Source organism: Zootoca vivipara, chromosome 10 (genome assembly GCF_965207765.1).
Source record: "Zootoca vivipara chromosome 10, rZooViv2.hap1.1, whole genome shotgun sequence".
Lineage (NCBI taxonomy): Eukaryota > Metazoa > Chordata > Lepidosauria > Squamata > Lacertidae > Zootoca > Zootoca vivipara.
The window spans coordinates 34,402,787-34,419,997 of record NC_142593.1 but is presented as its reverse complement, the minus strand read 5'-3'; the positions used below and the strand labels follow the sequence as shown (position 1 = coordinate 34,419,997).

The 17,211-nt window shown below is 42.0% G+C and overlaps 1 protein-coding gene across 1 annotated transcript in view; it reads right to left on the bottom strand.

Annotated features, from left to right (window-relative positions):
* Positions 1–9,124: 9,124 nt before the first annotated feature.
* The window catches only part of SV2C (synaptic vesicle glycoprotein 2C), an 87,932-nt gene continuing 79,845 nt past the window's right edge, over positions 9,125–17,211 (bottom strand). The window contains exons 12-13 of the mRNA XM_035100167.3: positions 16,740–16,899; positions 9,125–10,806 (exon numbers count right to left, since the gene is read on the bottom strand). Coding sequence (XP_034956058.1) covers positions 10,623–10,806; positions 16,740–16,899 — 344 coding nt within the window. The 3' untranslated portion in view covers positions 9,125–10,622. The remainder of the gene's footprint in view (positions 10,807–16,739; positions 16,900–17,211) is intronic.

Sequence of the window (17,211 nt, the reverse complement as noted above, 5' to 3'; positions counted from 1 at the left end):
CAGACATGTAAGCACACACACACATATATATACACAAGTCATAAAACCAGAAATACAGGGAGGCGATCTTGCAAAGCAGAAGTCTAAGGTGGAAGGAACTATTGCCAAGCTCCAATTCCACAGTACTTTGACCAGTGCTTATTAGACGTACAGCACACACACAAATTAGTGGAGTGCTGCAGTGTGCTGCAGCAGTTGGATTAGGACCTGGGAGACAAGGGTTCAAATCCTCACTCTTCCATGAAGCTCCCTGGGTGACCTTGGGTCAGTCAGCCTCCTCAGAGTAGCCTACTTCACAGAGTTGTTGTGAGGATAAAACAGGGAGAGAGAGAACCATGTATACAACCTTTGCTGTGTGCGTGGTGCTGTTCTGACATTCAGAGACTTGCCTCCACCTATCCCTGTAGACGATTTAGAGTTATCAGTACTGTACAGGAAAGTAGCCTTGTAATTAACCCTAGAAAAGTATTTCAAAGCACCCATTTAACACTCCAGTGTTTATCTATAATCATGGCTTTGAAATAGCTTACCATGATGTAGGGTGCACAAATTAAATAATCAACCTACTGCCTCCCCTAATTCCAAGCATTTGCTGATGTAGAAAGACTTGAGCTGCTAGTAAAGTTATATATAGGAATATGTACATATTAGCATGGCTTTTCCTTTTGGGGAGTGCAAATCTTTATGCACACAACAGCCAGTGGCACTGTTTTGCTTTCATGCCTAGTTAGTTCCTGCACTTGCAGCGAAATCACTGGCCTTTTGTCCAAGGAAATAATACAGGCTCCGTGGAAAATGTGAGAGGCATATCTGTTCACCACAGAGCAACTGACATCTTCCGACAAGGAAAGAGGTAATGAAAACACGGCGTTAATACCATCATGGCTAGAACGGGTACTTGCAAGTCATGTAAACGCAGTGCCGACATGAGCATTGGCACTTACAGCCATGGAATCTTGGCAGAATATGAATCAATGAGGATCTGATCCTGTTATGGCACTACTAAAACTTGAGGCATCATTCAGGAACCCATTCCCCTAGTGGGATAACACCAGTTGCAGGCACAGCTCAGTTCTAGCTTGTGGTCCAATGCTAAAGCCATACACGCACAGGACCCAGAAGTGTCAGACATCACCTTAAAGCTAAACTTTAAACATTTATTGATTCCTTGGGTAGACCTTTGGCTAGACCTGATATATGACCTAGATGCCTACAAGTCCATTTTATTTGGCACTACTTCTGGGTGAGACAAAGCCTGCTAGTGCTGTTTCTTTAATATATGATGTGTTAATATGGGAGAAAATTTGGAAAGGGGGGGGGGAGGAGAGAAGTATGCATTCAAGCCAATGTAGGTTTTACTTGTGCATTGGTATCAAATTTAAAACAAAGCACCCCTCATATTGGTTCTTTATTGCAAGCGTATTGTGCAACTTGTCCTTGACACAGTAATAGTGGATTTGTTGTGCATTTGTTCTGCAGTTGAATGCTTTCCCAACACTACCACATGACTGCTGTCCAGAGGGACTACAGGGCAACAAAAGTGGGACAAAAACAAACCAGAACATTTGTGCCATAATGTTAACTGCTGCGGGCTTGGGGGGGGGGAATGGACTGCAAACTTTTAAAAGCATTTTAAAAATGTTTCATAGCACTGAAATTGGAGGTCTGAACCTGTTGTGAAATATCCGTTGCTGCGGTTAAAACCTTCCTATTGTGTGAAAGCAGCATGTTTGCATTTGATAATCATATTCTATACCCACTGCATTAATGAGCCAGGGAGCTTCCTCTAAACTTCTTGTGCCACGTTAGCAGCTTTCCAGTTAGCAGGTGACTTTTCTGTCTCTGAGCCAATTCACATAGCTGTCAGCTGCTTGAACAGCAGCACTAAGAACTATGCTTTCTGCTAATGACCATGTTGCAAAAGAATAAACAGGAGGCCTGCCAGGCAACTGAGGAACATGGGTATCAGAACTTACTGGTCTGGACGGAAAGCTTCCAGTCCATAATTTGGGAAGGCCTGCTCTGGGTGCCAGTATCACAGAAAGCACCTTTCAATAAAAGCCTCTAGTTTCAAAGAATCAGTTTTTTGAACTATTTGCTACGACATCAGCCCTGAAGTTGTTCAGGACACAGCAAGATGCAACAAAACTCAGCTCTGGAGAGTAACCAATCACACATCCTTGGTTCAAAGTGCTAAGTCCTTGGAAATTCATGTTCTACCTTTCATATTGCATAGAGAATGCAGAAACTCCCCTCACCCACCAATCTGAATCACCCCCTACATGCATTATGCCAAAGGGGTAGATTCTTCATTTGAACTTTAGTCCATAGGGCCTTGTTTATTCATGTGGGAGAAAGAAGGAAAAACTGCTGCTGACTCCCTTACTTCAGCAGTTAAGCACACCCACTCTGTCCTTGGTACACAGGCAGCCTAAAGTGACTTGCATAAGGGAAAGGACATGTGCAATGAATGTCAGAGTTTGAAATAATAAACTCGCTTTAACCCCTGTTCTGCCTGGGTGTGTTTCCAATAAGCAACAGTAGGACTGCCAACATGCAACACTGATATACTGGACGGGGTTGTTAGGAAAGGTAACAGTTAACTGAAAGGCAACTTGGCAATGGCTCTGTTCCTGTCTGGTCAAAGACCACTGAGAAAAGCACTAACAAGCAATTTCTAGCTGTAAGAACATTACCAGAACAGCGTCAGCTACCTGGGAAGAAACAACTTAAAGGACCTAAGAGACAGATATTTTCCCATATACTACACAGAAGCTACTTTCTGAGCTATACAAAACATTAATTAGAATGTACATGTTGCATCAAATAAGGGGGGGGGGTATAACATTCTAGAGTCATAGGTTTTTCTTACTTGGTTGGAACACAACTGATACTTTTTAATAGCCTGTTTCTTCATTGTTTACCAAAATGTATGGAGAATGATGTGTTCATGTCGAAAGATACTGCTTATCTATGAGGAGCTTTCTTTTTTGCAGCTAAAACAATAATGGCACAATGCCACTAACGTCTTTGCACCACCAGAGTTTCAAGGGCAAATTTGCATTCCAAGACTGCAAAAAATAAATGGTAATATGCATCAAACAATACCAAGAACCAACCAGCCAAAGTAAAAGCGCTTGTAAGTTTCATTGATTCAAACATGTGGCTAACTGAAATCAATGGGACTTACAAGAGCTTGTCTTTGGCCAGTTCATGCCCCTGATATATACACTGCCAAGGCGGGTGTTAGTCTATAAAATTATTTTGCTTGTCAAAGTCAAACATAAGCACAGAAACTTGAATGCATGTATGTACATATATTAAAAAATATTAAATCAACATACATACCTATACATCACATGTTCTTTACAATATACAACGTTTTATTACAGCAGGGCTGTGACTAAATAATAGGAGGCTGGGCAGGGGAGAAAAATAAGTTCATGACAAAGAAGACTATTTCTCTCTTTTAAAAAGGTACTGTAGGAACACAGGAAGCTCCTTCCTACCAGATCAATCCATTCGTCCACCTATCTTAGCACTACCTGCTGTGACTGACATAGCTCTCCAAGGTCTCAGGCAGAGGAATATCTCCAATCACCTACTCCTGGAGATGCCACCGAGTTGCAGGTACCACAACGGGTAAAGGCTAGAAAAGCTGTGTTGATTTCTGGCAGAACACAGAAGCAGGAGCTCAGGCTGGGACACCTCAGGTGCAAGGCAAATGTGGCCCTCCAAACCTCTATTTGGCCCTCAAGACTCTCCCCTGGCCATAGTTCTTTTTCTAAGGTCCCACCCCTCAGCAGCCCTGTGCTCTCCTTGAGTGCTTTTGCTTGGCTGGAGGATTAAGAGATGTGGGTGGGTGGAGGTGTGTTGAAACATCAAACCTTTGCAAGGTTTGCACATACAAAGGCAAGAGACACAGGTATTGTCCTGCCCGCTTTCACCTACCCCTGCCCACCACCACTGGCATGCAACCCTCCCCAGAAGTGATTCATGAGGGAGCTGTGGTTCTCAGTCTGGTGTAGCTTCTGAATTGACATTCAGAATTGGTCTAATATAGAGGGAGCCATACCAGAGTGAGTCTCACGCTGGATCTTGTTGGGATGGGGTGAAGGTGAAGGGGGGAGTTTCCTTCTGCTTCAGCACCAAATCTTGATTAAAATGCAATTAATGGGCAACCATACTAATGCAAAGAGTTAGCTCAGCAAAAAACCACAAATGCTGTGCCAGGGATTATTAGGAAAGGGAAAGGGAAATGCAAGATCAGTCTATTGTCAGCAATTCTGGACACCCCAGTTCAGAAGAATTTCAAAGAGGGCTGAAAAACATACAGAGAAAAACTAAAACAAGGAGTGGATGAGATCTACTTCCTTAATAAGGAAGTATTTCATTGCACAATTTACAACCAACCTAATGAATTTTGCACCAAAGGGAGCTGTGATGGCTACTAATGCATTTAAAAATGAATTAGATCAGGCATCCCCAAACTGCAGCCCTCCAGATGTTTTGGCCTACAACTCCCATGACCCCTAGCTAACAGGACCAGATGGGAATTGTAGTCCAAAACATCTGGAGGGCCAAAGTTTGGGGATGCCTAAATTAGACTGATAAATGCTGTGGGATCCAAGAGCAACTTAAGACACATCAAAAATCTACACGTCAGCTTGTATGAATTTTGACTTTCCTCCCATTTGAATGACAGATCCCCTCCACAGCACAACACAGAATGCTTTTGAAACTCAGTATGCCTTATACTTCATGCAAAACTATCACGATTGGTTCCTTGGATCCCAGCCCTGGTGAATATATTTGTGGCTCCTACATGTTGCAGAACTTATTCTCAAAAGTTTAGACATCTGACTAATGTAAGTACAGAGATTGGTATCACTGAAGACTAAACTGGTGTACTAGGTTTAGTAATACCGGTAGTGTCACCCATTAACTAAATTAGTTGTATTCATACTGTGTGCAAGCCAGTGTGGTGTAGTGGTTAAGAGCGGTAGACTCCTAATCTGGGAAACCGGGTTCGCGTCTCCACTCCTCCACATGCAGCTGCTGAGTGACCTTGGACTAGTCACACTTCCCTGACGTCTCTCAGCCCCACCTACCTCACAGGGTGTCTGTTGTGGGGAAGGAAGGGAAAGGAGAATGTTAGCCGCTTTGAGACTCCTTCGGGTAGTGATAAAGTGAGATATCAAATCCAAACTACTACTCCTCCTCCTCTTCTTCTTCTTCTTCAAGAAAACAGAATCACAGAACAGGGAGAAATGTTCAAGGAGAGCTGCTAGTAAATATATAGCTGCATTTCCTGCTGTGTTTCCTGTCTGATAGGAACAGACGTTATTAATATGAAGCAAGGCTCTGTGATTTCATAGTGGGGGAAGACAGGAAATTCAGGAGAAAAAGAATATGAGTGGTTTGTTTGCTCCTAGACTGAAATGATTCTCTTTCACTCTACCTACACACACACACACACACACATCTCACTTACAGCAGCTTCTTTGAAAAGTTCTTTGAAAAGTTGCATTCTGTGTATTCTTATTCTAGTGACTCCTTTCTTCATGCTGAGACCTCTTTCAAAAAAACATTACAAAGCAAGAGGACATGTGCAGGGTTTAGGTATACACTAATTTGGGAGAGAGCACATGGGTATGTTTGCACACAAGTGACACAATGAAAGATGTAAATAATGAATCAGCCCTCTACAACCTGATGTTTTGGACAACAACTCCCATTACCCTGACCATTGGCCATATTGGGAGGGACTGGTGGGAATTGGGAGTCTAACAACCTGTCAAGGGCCACTGGTCCCTCCCTGCATTATTTAAAACATATAAACAACAAAGAATTTATGATAAGGCATTGGCAGAAAGGATCTCCAGCTTCTTCCTTCTCACTGGAGAAGGAAATGGCTGTGGGCTAGACTAATTATGAGAAAGATTGCTGAGCCTAGTTGTACAGCAGTATGGGCCAGCATCCAGGCAGGAGCCCCATGTAGCTGTTGCTTGCCTGGACATGACTTGGCAGCCAGGGCAGCAGTGTGGTTGGGTCCACCAACGTGCTCCACTGCTGCCATTCCATTGGTGCCACCATGCACCCAATCTTACTGGGTGTGGCCTTGACAGTGGCGCTAAATAGCAGTGTCAGGAGGGTGACTCCACCCCACAACACATGTAGCTACTACAGCTACAGTAGGCAGAAAGGGACAAGTGTCTTCTACCGCAGTAGCTGGAAAGCATAACTACTGAAGAGTGGTAATGTGCACTCACTTAATGCAGGGGGATTTCCAAGTGATAATTAAAACAAAAAATGCCTTATAATGTTGCAACACAGATTTCATACCAATTGGCTTCAGAATAAGCAGGCCATTAGAAAAGTGGTTCCTGTGTTCTTATGTGGTTCTGCACCAAGTAAGAGGAGAATATTGAGATTCTTTGTAATCCGCCTTCACTTTGAGTTTGGAGAGGAAACCAGGTGAATATAACAGACTAAGATTTGCTGGTACTTCTTCCTGGGACTAAGCACAGCAATATTTCCCCAACAGAAAATATACCTATAATTACACATGGTGAAAACGGGGTGTTTTAGCTATATATAGCACAAGACAGAAGGATGACCGATTAGGCAGCAGCACTTCAAAGGAGGATTGACAAGCTGTTCATGAAAAATTGAACATGTGTCTGAAACAGTGTTGCAATATAAAGAAAGGCAAACCTTTTAAGGCTCTATTTACAGAATTGCTTTCCCCCCTAAAAGTATTCTTGCATGCTGCATTCTAGAGGAGCTGAAGCACAGCTGACATGTGGTCCCTATTTTCTGACTTCTGGTTTAACGTGAAAAATAGCACATCACACATCTTCCTTGCAGTCGGATGCACATCTACATAATCTGCAACTCACCCTACAAGAAAGATTCAAGACTCATAGGCTTTTTGTATATTACACAGCAAAAGTGGAAAGACATGGCAGCCATTTGTGCATCCTTGCTTCACACTTGTGTGAAGGTGTGCGCCTCCAACATAGTGCATGCGAGTTATGAACTGGCACGTGGCACCGAGATATAAACCGTTCTGATTGTTCAGGATTTTTATGAACTGAATGATAAGGACTATGTGAAAGTGGGAAGCACAGCTCAAGCAAATTTGGTTTTACTTATTCCATGTATAGCATCTGTACTGTTGAAGAGCTAATATTAGCAACTAAACATCTGCATCTAAGCCACAGCCTTGCATCCGGCTGGATTGTTTTCTCTTCTCCATTTTGTGTTTCAAATGTAATGTGCGGCAGTGGTGCACTATCCCCCTCCCAGCGTTTTCTAACTCTTCCTCTGCCAACTCAGATTATGTCCTTAACTCTCACTTTACATTCTCTTTTACACTTTAGACATTTTCCCCCCAGGGTTGGCCCAAGACATGTTGCTGCCTGAGGCAAAGGATGAGATGTACCAGAACTGACCAGAATGGTTGCTGAATCTTCCTTCAACCCGGGGAACAGGACACCACTACACTGTAGGGTAGAAAAACAGGTTGGAAGGTGCAGTGGCGCACACAGCTGCAACATGTCATTACATCTGCCTGACCACTCCTCCCCCAACCATCTGCTGCCTGAGGTGGCTGTCTCACTTTGCCTAATGGTAGGGCCGAGTCCTGTATTACCCAGTCATGTAGGGAAGTGGGAAAACACGGGTACAGAGATGAAACCGATCTGCCAGTATCATGCATCACACAATTCATACAAAATGAATACATATGCCTTTGGCCATTTCTGTTAACTTTCCTCTTCATATCTTAAAACTGTCTTTACTCTTACTGTCTACATTCTGCCAAAGCTACATCCTGAATAAGAATGACATCTGTTTTCAAAATATTATTAGATTCTGAGAAAGTAACACAATGACAACAGTAATGAGATTTTGTCCTGGTGGCCCTGCTTTCGAGCTGGTGCTTACTTATCTCTCCCCACCCCCACCCCCCTTCTAAAGCTTAGTTATGGCTCTAGATTTTTTTCAGTGATTACATTCATGAAGGCAGCAGACAAAATACCACATCAATTTAAGTGGACAGTGCATGTCAAAAGCATGATTTACAGCTGGCAGTTGATCATCACTCCCAATCTGTACAGAGGCTTCAGATTTCAATCTTAGAAGTCTTAACGAAGGTCCCTAATGACTAAGAGAGCATTGTTAAAACGTTCCTCCCCTCCAAATGAAAAGAAAACTGTAAAAGATAAAAGGCTTTTTAAAAAAAACAAAAAACAAAACCTAAACTAACATGAAGAGCTGTGATAAGATGGAAATAATCACAAAACTCAATATGAACTTTGAAGCACTTGAAAAGCCCGAAATACAGCTAAAACAATAATTCTGTGCTTAAATTAATATTAGAACATTAATACCTACTTAGAAGAAAATCGTGGATATGTAAACATGATGGGGCCAATCCAGAAAAAGTAAAACTATTGTAAATCCCACCAAAGTCATTTGGAATGAAGCACATAGTTAAGGCAAGCATACATTTTTTTCTGGATTATGCCTTATGTGTTTCTTTGGAAATATGTGATTATGAGTTTAGAGATGGGTTGGCAGTTGGGCAAAGGGCATTCTGCAGTAGAGGGGGAAAGTAGAGTATTTTTTCAGTGTGGGGCCTGCTCACTTTTGTCTCTTTTCCATTGGTTTAATCCGTATCTTGCAGGAGGACTATGGCTTTGGCTGTGTTTGCACATCACACTGAGCCAAACCATGACTTACTGTGAACATGCTGGCTCCCAAGGAGGAGATTGCAGCTGCTTTGCTCCTTCTTGCACTTTTTAGTTCAATGTGGTACAGCAGCTTAACCAAGGTTTAAAGCTTCTCTTTAAGCACTATCTGTAAAAAAGGTTTATCCTATGTTTACTGTCGTTAACCATGGTTAACCTTAACCATGGTTAAGGAAGAAGGGCCATAACTATAATCCCAGGCTTCACCACTACGTCACCAGGCTGAGCTAACAAGCCCAGGGAAGAGCAGAGGGGATCTAAGCTTCTCTTCAGAAGCCAATACAGTCACAGTATGATGTACTCTGGCTTATAGTGACATATGAAGACGGTCACCACCAGGACATTGGTGCGACAGAGTCTTTTATTTTGTAGCTTCTGCCTAGCTCAGGTTGCAATCACTCCTGTGTTGTCCAAGCAGGGAGGAAGTATTACTGCAGCGAATCAACTGCAAGATGATGGGACAGTTGAGAATGATGGCCTTTCCTTTCCCAAGAAATTTGTAAAGCCACCTGGCCAAGAAAAAAAAATGTAGTCACCCAATTTAAAATTGCAATTATTTGTTTGATTGCTTCCAAAATGGGAAAGGGGGCAATGTTTCCATGTAGTGCAATTTTATAGAAACTCTTAACATCATTTGAGGAGCATGGCACATCCAGAAAACATTTCTGTTATTACACTTTTTCCTTACTTTCCTGTGAGGAGCTCAGCTGTGATAATGTAGTAAGTTATTAGATAGTTAACAGATTGAACAGCAACAGGCAGTTTGTGCCCAGCCTGAATTTGCATAAAAATGGTTTCTTATGAAAGTGGCAATGCCATTTCCCCCCCCAAAAAAACCCCTTATTCTAAGAAAGCAGGAAATATGTGCTGAAGTACAGTCATGCAGCCTGTTCCATTTTATGTTGTATCTCCTGATGCAAGTTAGATTAACGTATACTACTAAGAAAAGCCTTGACGTTTCTACTGATTATCAACTTAATTAAAAATAGTAATATTCACTTGTGTGGCTTTTTGGCACAGGGATAGTTTCATGTTGTAGTTTTAAAAGCTATTTTAGATGTGACATTTTCCCTATGCCCCGTACTCAAGAGCAAACCAAACATTCATTCCAAAACACTTTTTTTTCCTATTCAGAGATGACCTTGTTGTAGGAAAACTGTCACATATGAACTATTGATTTGTTTCAGCAATCTGTCCTCTTAAATCACTTAAAATAGATCGACTGGAAACAAGCAACTCCTAATGGGGCAATTCACATAATTCTTACCCTAGCGTTGTTCAGCTGAGGTCAAGGCGACTAATTCTTCACTGAATTGCCCTTTTAGCCTGAAATACAAGGGGCCATGTACAATTTATAAAGGCTGAACAATAGCCCTCTTCAAAAGTAGAGGAGAAAGCGGGGGCATGCCTGCTTGACCCGCCCCCAATGTCAAGATGCGCATGCCAGATCCACCCTTCATACATTTAGCAAATATATGAAGGGTGAGCCACTATGCACACAGCTAAAAGTACTTGGGAATCCTGTACAACTAGAGGGTGGTATTCAATCACACAGAGCAGACTATCGATGGAGGCTTCCTCCTCCAGACTTCTGCTGAATGTTGTGAGAGTCAGAGGGTGGAGTGGGTGGGGCAAGCAGGCAGGGTACTGGTCCCCCCTTTCGTGTGTTGAATGAATGAAGAAGCACCTTGGAAAAGGGCTTAAATCTGTTACAGTGATTTCATTATGTGAGTGGGAGTTCTGCTATACAGTCACCTTCCATGCACTGAGAATCTGAAGCCTTTGCCCATCCAGCCAGGAGATCTGATACTTGGAAAGGGAGGAAAACAAACTGGAAATGGCTTTTAATCCACAATCCTTCCCAAGTTACATCAGCACTTGGGTTCTGGTGTCTGGGAGCCGAAGTCCTACCAAGCCTCCACATACTAGAACCGAGGAAGCCATGAGAATAGGAATTGATTTGGTGATGATAACGAAAGAACCAAATATAAGGTTTCCAAGGACAGCTGCTGCTTTGCATAGCGCATTTAAAAAGCCAAAGCCTGTTGCCCTAAAAGGGAGAGAGAGAGAGAGAGAGAGAGAGAGAGAGAGAGAGAGAGAGAGAGAGAGAGAGAGAGAGAGAAAATAAGTTAAAACCACAGGAAAGAATAAAAGTTTTATCGGGGCGGAAAGCAGATGAGAGAAAAATGGTGCATTGGTTTATATACTATTCCTGAAAATGGCCAGAACTCAGAGGTCCAAGACTTTTTGCACTAAAATGACAGGTGAAATATCCTTTGAACCTGAATATTTGCTTTGAGTTTTATAAAAGAATAGAAGCTGGAGGGCAGTTTTTCTCAAAAAGGTCAGCTGAAGATGCAGCAATGACTAGAAAATTACTGAGCAGGCCCTAATGACTACAGATCTTATAATAAACAGGCACCATACCCTCCCAGTGCAATTCAGTGGCATCCCGGGATTGCAAAAGGACTATGGTATTTACTCACCTTCATGTCCCCTTAACACACCCTGTGTCAGCCCTGAGACTGATCTAAATAAAGAGAACAGGGCAAATCCAGAAGCTCCTAGACCTCAAACTTGGAGGCTTCTTACTTCATGCCTTATAAATAAGTTGGGGCAGATGCTGAAAATTCACTTCCTCAGCAATATATCTTAAAATAAGTTTATACTGTCCTCCAACTGAGTCCCCAGGATTGTTTACAAAAACAAAATAACACATAAATAAAAGATGACAAACATATTAAAATTAAAAAATAATTCATTAAAAAGCCTGGAACAATCAAGATATAATACGTCCATAGCATTCCCCTGATCCTCCAAGCTTGTAACGATAAAAAAAGAAAGAAATGAGTTTAGAGCATGTGCAATTGCCACATACAATAATCTATATGCAGCTTTCATGCATTTTCTATATAAAAACACATAACATAAGGATGGGGAACCTGTGGCTCTCCAGATGTTGCTAGACTCCAACTCCAATCAGCCCCTGCCATAAAGCAGCACTCAGAAGGTTGGAGAGAACACAGAAAAGTCTTTTTAAAAAAATGTTCAAAGTATTTAAGCTGCCATTTCTCCCTCAGCCTTTCCTCCCTCAGCCATTTCTTCCTCAGCTCGCTGACTTGTTAGAACATTTTATTATACCTTGGAAGCAATTCAGCGCCTTCCAATACATATATATATATATATATATATATATATATATATATATATATATATATATATGTGTGTGTGTGTGTGTGTGTGTGTGTGTGTGTGTGTGTGTGTGTGTGTGTCTTAAAACAGAACACACCAATGCCCTTCCATGCTGAAGTCTCTTTCACATCTGATTTTTTATTTTTATTTTGCAAGACTGCCAGATAAAAGTAGCCTCTGGAAATTAGGTCAAAATCAAAGAGCCAAAGAGCCAGTTTACAAAGATGGTAATCTTTCAAGAAACAGAAAATATTTATGTCTTCAGGGGTCCACCTACTTAAGGGACCTGTGGAAATCCTGATGAAACAACAGCCAGATAGGATATGAGCTTTATCAGCTCAAATGTACTTATATTAGGGGCTTGAAAAACCAGTACCAGGATGATGGAAGATCCTGTACCCTTGGGAAATAGCAAGGAATACGTGCTCCTTGGCAGTAAAAGCAGAATATTCTCTTCTAGTCTCTTTCCCTTCCTTTTTTTTTAAAGCATAGATTTTTAAAGGACCTCCATGTGTTCACCTGCTCAACAGATGGCTGGAGACCCAAGAAGGTAGTACAGTATATACTTAAAAGGAAGAGGTCCAAGTCTGCGAAACACTGCTTTAAAGGGGGGGGGGAGAGAATGAGGCTGACCTTATATCCATAAATACTTGCAGATAAGAACAGGAAATGGAAATATACTTCAGTACAACTTGTTTACTTGAATCATTTGCACGCCTCTGAAAAAAGCTTCTCCCTGCTTGAATATGCAACACTTATGCTGCATACTTTTATTCTCCAAGGAAGCATTGCCTCCGACTGCTACTCAGTATGGTCTCTATTGGCCAGTAATGGGTGGCAGCATGGGACATAGGCAAGGTGCAAATGTGTCCACAGGAATCTACCCTATACGAGGTGAAGGTACGTTACGTTTCCAGTACGTTTTAAAACACAATTCAAAGTGTTGGTGCTGACCTTTAAAGCCCTAAACGGCCTCAGCCCAGTATCCCTAAAGGAGTGTCTCCACCCCCCTCATTCTGCCCGGACACTGAGGTCCAGCTCTGAGGGCCGTCTGGCGGTTCCCTCATTGCGAGAAGCAAAGTTACAGGGAACCAGGCAGAGGGCCTTCTCGGTAGTGGCGCCTGCCCTGTGGAACACCCTCCCATCAGATGTCAAAGAGAAAAACAACTACAGTATCTGCAATTTAGAAGACTTCTCTAAGGCAGCCCTGTTTAGGGAAGTTTTTAATGACTGATGTTTTAATGTATTTTTAATCTTTTGTTGGAAGCTGCCCAGAGGGGCTGGGGAAACCCAGCCAGATGGGCGGGGCATGAATGAATGAATGAATGAATGAATATTGCCTATCTAGCCCAGTTTTGTTTACTCTGACTGGCAGGGGCTGTCCAGGATCTCAAGAAGAGGCTCTTTCTTAATCTCTACAACTGAATGAAAGATGCAGAAATTTGATAGTGTGCAGCACTTGATGTTTTTGGGATTGACCAAGTTACTTAATATGAACTGTCGTGAGGATATATCAAGATTTCCACCATCCAAATATGCAGTTAATTTAGCACTTAGGAAGGCAAACTGCCTTGTAAGGCACCTAGTGAGTATTTATTTAGATCCCAAGGTTGGGGTTTGAGAGAAGTTTCTGGTTCCACATTCAGAAAACTGAACAAATTAATAAAATGGGTTTTCCTTGTATTTTAAAGCCTTTAAAAGCTATACCTGCTGAGATTATCTGACACGAGCTACTGCAGAGTGCAAGTTCAAGGCAGCAGTTTTTTTTGGGGGGGGGGATCAGGATTATATTACATATAAGTCTTCCCCGAGATCCTATCTGAAGCAAAATACACTGCAGTAGCCTACAAATAAAGATAGCCAAGAAAGATCAGGAGAGCCGTGGACAGAGAAGCAGGGTAAAATTCCACACTCTGTCTGACCAGAAAGAGAATATAATAAAATATGAAAGAAAAAACAAAAACAAAAAACCCCACAGTAAGGGTGTGATATGATTCTTCAGTACTTCTAGTCTGAAACCACAGATGTGGAACAGAAGAAAATATGGCAATGTGTCAGCCTAGAATTTCAAAAGACTCCCAGGACAAGAGGAGGTGAGATGTAGAGTAAATGAAGGAAATAACTATTTTTTTTATTAGATAACTAGCAAGATTGATGACGTTTTATATGTGTTTGGTGAAAAGCTACAGCCAGGCAGAGCTTCTGGAATGCATTATTACAGCTTGCTTCACAGAGAAACAGGATCTGAGCGTTGCCTAAGCCATAAAAAGAGGCTGAAGAATACAGGAGCGTCATCAGTTTTGCCTTTGGATAACATTATATGCCTTGAGTGGACAATATGATTGGAAACTGAACTGGACACTCTTGTATTCCATTTCCACAAGGTGGCAGTAAAAACTCACACTTCAAAATTATGACATTATAGCTTAGTTTAAAGGCAGGGTTTATCATAGCCCTTAAATAAATTTACAACAAGGAAAGGAGAATTTTTGTGGGTTTTTTTTTAAAAAGAAGGTATTAAGGTGGGAGTGGGGAAGCCAGATGTTGATCTACTGACTCCCATCAGCCCCAAACCAGCAAAGCCAATGGTCTGAAAAGATGGGAATTCTAGTCTAGCAACATCTGGAGGGCCACAGTACTAAGAGAAGACTCTACTGAACAGCTAATAAATTTTTTCCCTCCCTAAATCAAACAGGAAAAGGGTGGTGGTTGGGCCTACACCAACAATGAAGCTGTATCCCCGGGTTTCCAGCTAGTTTTAGACTACAATTTCCCCATCGTCCCTAGGGACCCTAGCTACCAGGACCAATGGTTATGGATGATGGAAATTATAGTCCAAAAACAGCTAGAGACCCAAGTTCTCCAACCCTGGTGTATCCTAACACAAAATGAAGTGCAAAAACCCAATGCAAGTAGACAAATATATTCAATTATTTAGCTTATTAAATGGTTGTAATAAAACACAAGCAAAATGCAGTATATTTTTAAGTGCCAAGAATCCAGCAATTCCTTCTCAAGATAGAATAAAGGCCATGCAAATGGAGCTTGAACTAGCCAGAAGAAACATGAAATAAATGCATCTGCTTGCTTCAATTCCCATTCTTGGATGGTTTGTGTTTATCATGTGAAAAACCATTTATGTATCATGGTTTATATCTGCAAGAGTCTATGACTTGCATCTGCACGATAGCTCAAAATAGTTCACTTAAGGGCTGATCCAAACTTCCGCTTGTTCCGCTGCTTTCCCCCCATGAAAATCTGACCGTTACTGCTTAATCAGAACAAACATCAATTGGGTTTGCTGCAGATTGACATTTGTTCCGATGAAATGCTAAAGAGCAGGTTTTCCTGGGGAAAGTGGCAGGACCAGCAGAAAACCGCTTGGACCCATGCCTAGGAAGCATGGGACAAGTAGAAAACATCTCAGGCCAGTCCGTTCTAGGTATGGGACACGCAGAAACATGGATAAGTCCCTATTCTGTTTGTTTCATGAGCATGGCAAGTGAGTCTTAGACGTGAATGGATTGCAAACAACTCACATTTGGAAATATAAGACAATGGGCCAAGAAATAAACTGACTATGGTTTTTCAAAAAGGTTAAGAGTTGAATGAGATACCAGTTAAGAGTCGCATGGCGTGCTCCTACAGTAGCCTGCCAGACCTGCCTAGTAATAGTTCCCTTACCCATGCCTTGCCCATGGTGAGTTGGGAGTCAGTGGATACTGGTCTGCAGGCAAACAGGTCACTGCCTCACCAACCTCAGTCTGCCTACCTTCTTACAACCAGTGCAGAACGTAACCATGGCTACCAGCGTCCTCCTCCTTAGCTTCAACTCTGCCCTTGTAGAGCTCAGATGGGGAGAAACCTAGAATGAGTTGACTCTGACTGTCATTGGTTCTGGCTTCACATGTTGTTGGCCTGTCTTCCACCCTGCTAGTCCCAATGGGCACCAGACGGCACCAATTGTGGTAAAACAACGAATGAGTGCCGAGAATAAAATGACTTCTCATGTTGAAAACTGGCAGATATCATTGTCTCTGATGAAGAGTAACTGCTTAAAACATATTAGGCTCCTCATTTACCGAAGGGCTTGTTTGTTTTTCAAATGAATCAGTCTTCAGCACCTTGAGGTTTTCTTCTCCTATTTTGATGTTGAACTGTGTGAACATTTTACTTAAATGAGAACTGCAAGGGCAATAGGGAGAAGAGAGGGGCTTAAGTGCTCCTAACTCTTTGATTGTGGCCATTATGTTCATAAATTCTAAAAAGGGAAAAGGCTCCCTTCTAAAGAGGGTTTATTTTAATACTACGTTAAAGCTTGATAGTGGGACACTTTGAGGAAATTTTATAAAAACAAAGTGCTATAAAAGCAAAGTGCTTTTGATTTAAAAATAACCACAGCACTACTAATCTGAAAGCAAAAGGTTGAAGTTTATCTGCTGCTGACTGTAACAATAGCTGCACTGGGGTTAATCCAAATTGTCTGTGCAGCTTAGTACATTGCCCGACAGTGGTCAATGTCAGAGGAAAGGCTTAGGAAATATACTGTTCACTCTAAGTTCAGATAATATATGAATACGTCAAATAGCCCTGGTCCCAAATGCACACCATCAGGGGACCCAAGTACTTACTTGCCTCCATTATGAAAACTGCCTGTTTATTCCTACCTATTTGTCTCCTTTAAAGACAAGCGAACCATTCATAAGAGGTTCTGCTCTTTTAATTTGTGGCTAACATGTTTCTGAATTATGATTTAGAATGCTTTAGAAAGCCAAGTATTTAAGAATATACCTCCTGTCTGAAGGATAAAGCTCCACAGTGATGACATCAAGGGAGTTCCATGCCGAGATGGTGAGGCCGTTGTACAGACACAGCATGCCTATCATCATGGATTCACTTGTACCAAACCACAGGAAAAAGCAGCTAATTCCAGAAAGAATCATAGAACCACCTGCATTCAAGGGGAGAGGAAAGAATCACTATTGATTTTGTCATAAGCCTTTCAAAGAAATGCCATATGACTGTCATGACTCCAAATCACAAACTGTATCCTGGATATCAACGCAAAGTGTTGAGGCAGGTTGTGGGAGCCAGGCCCTAGGACTGGACCTAGGACAATAGCCCATGTCATCAAGCCTGAACCCAACAGGTAGGAGCCTCTGAAAGGCAAAGACCCCTAAATACAGTAATCCCTGAGCCAGATTCCTAAGGGTCCTGCACTCTTGTCACCAAGGTTCTTGCAGTCCCCAAAACATTGCCCATC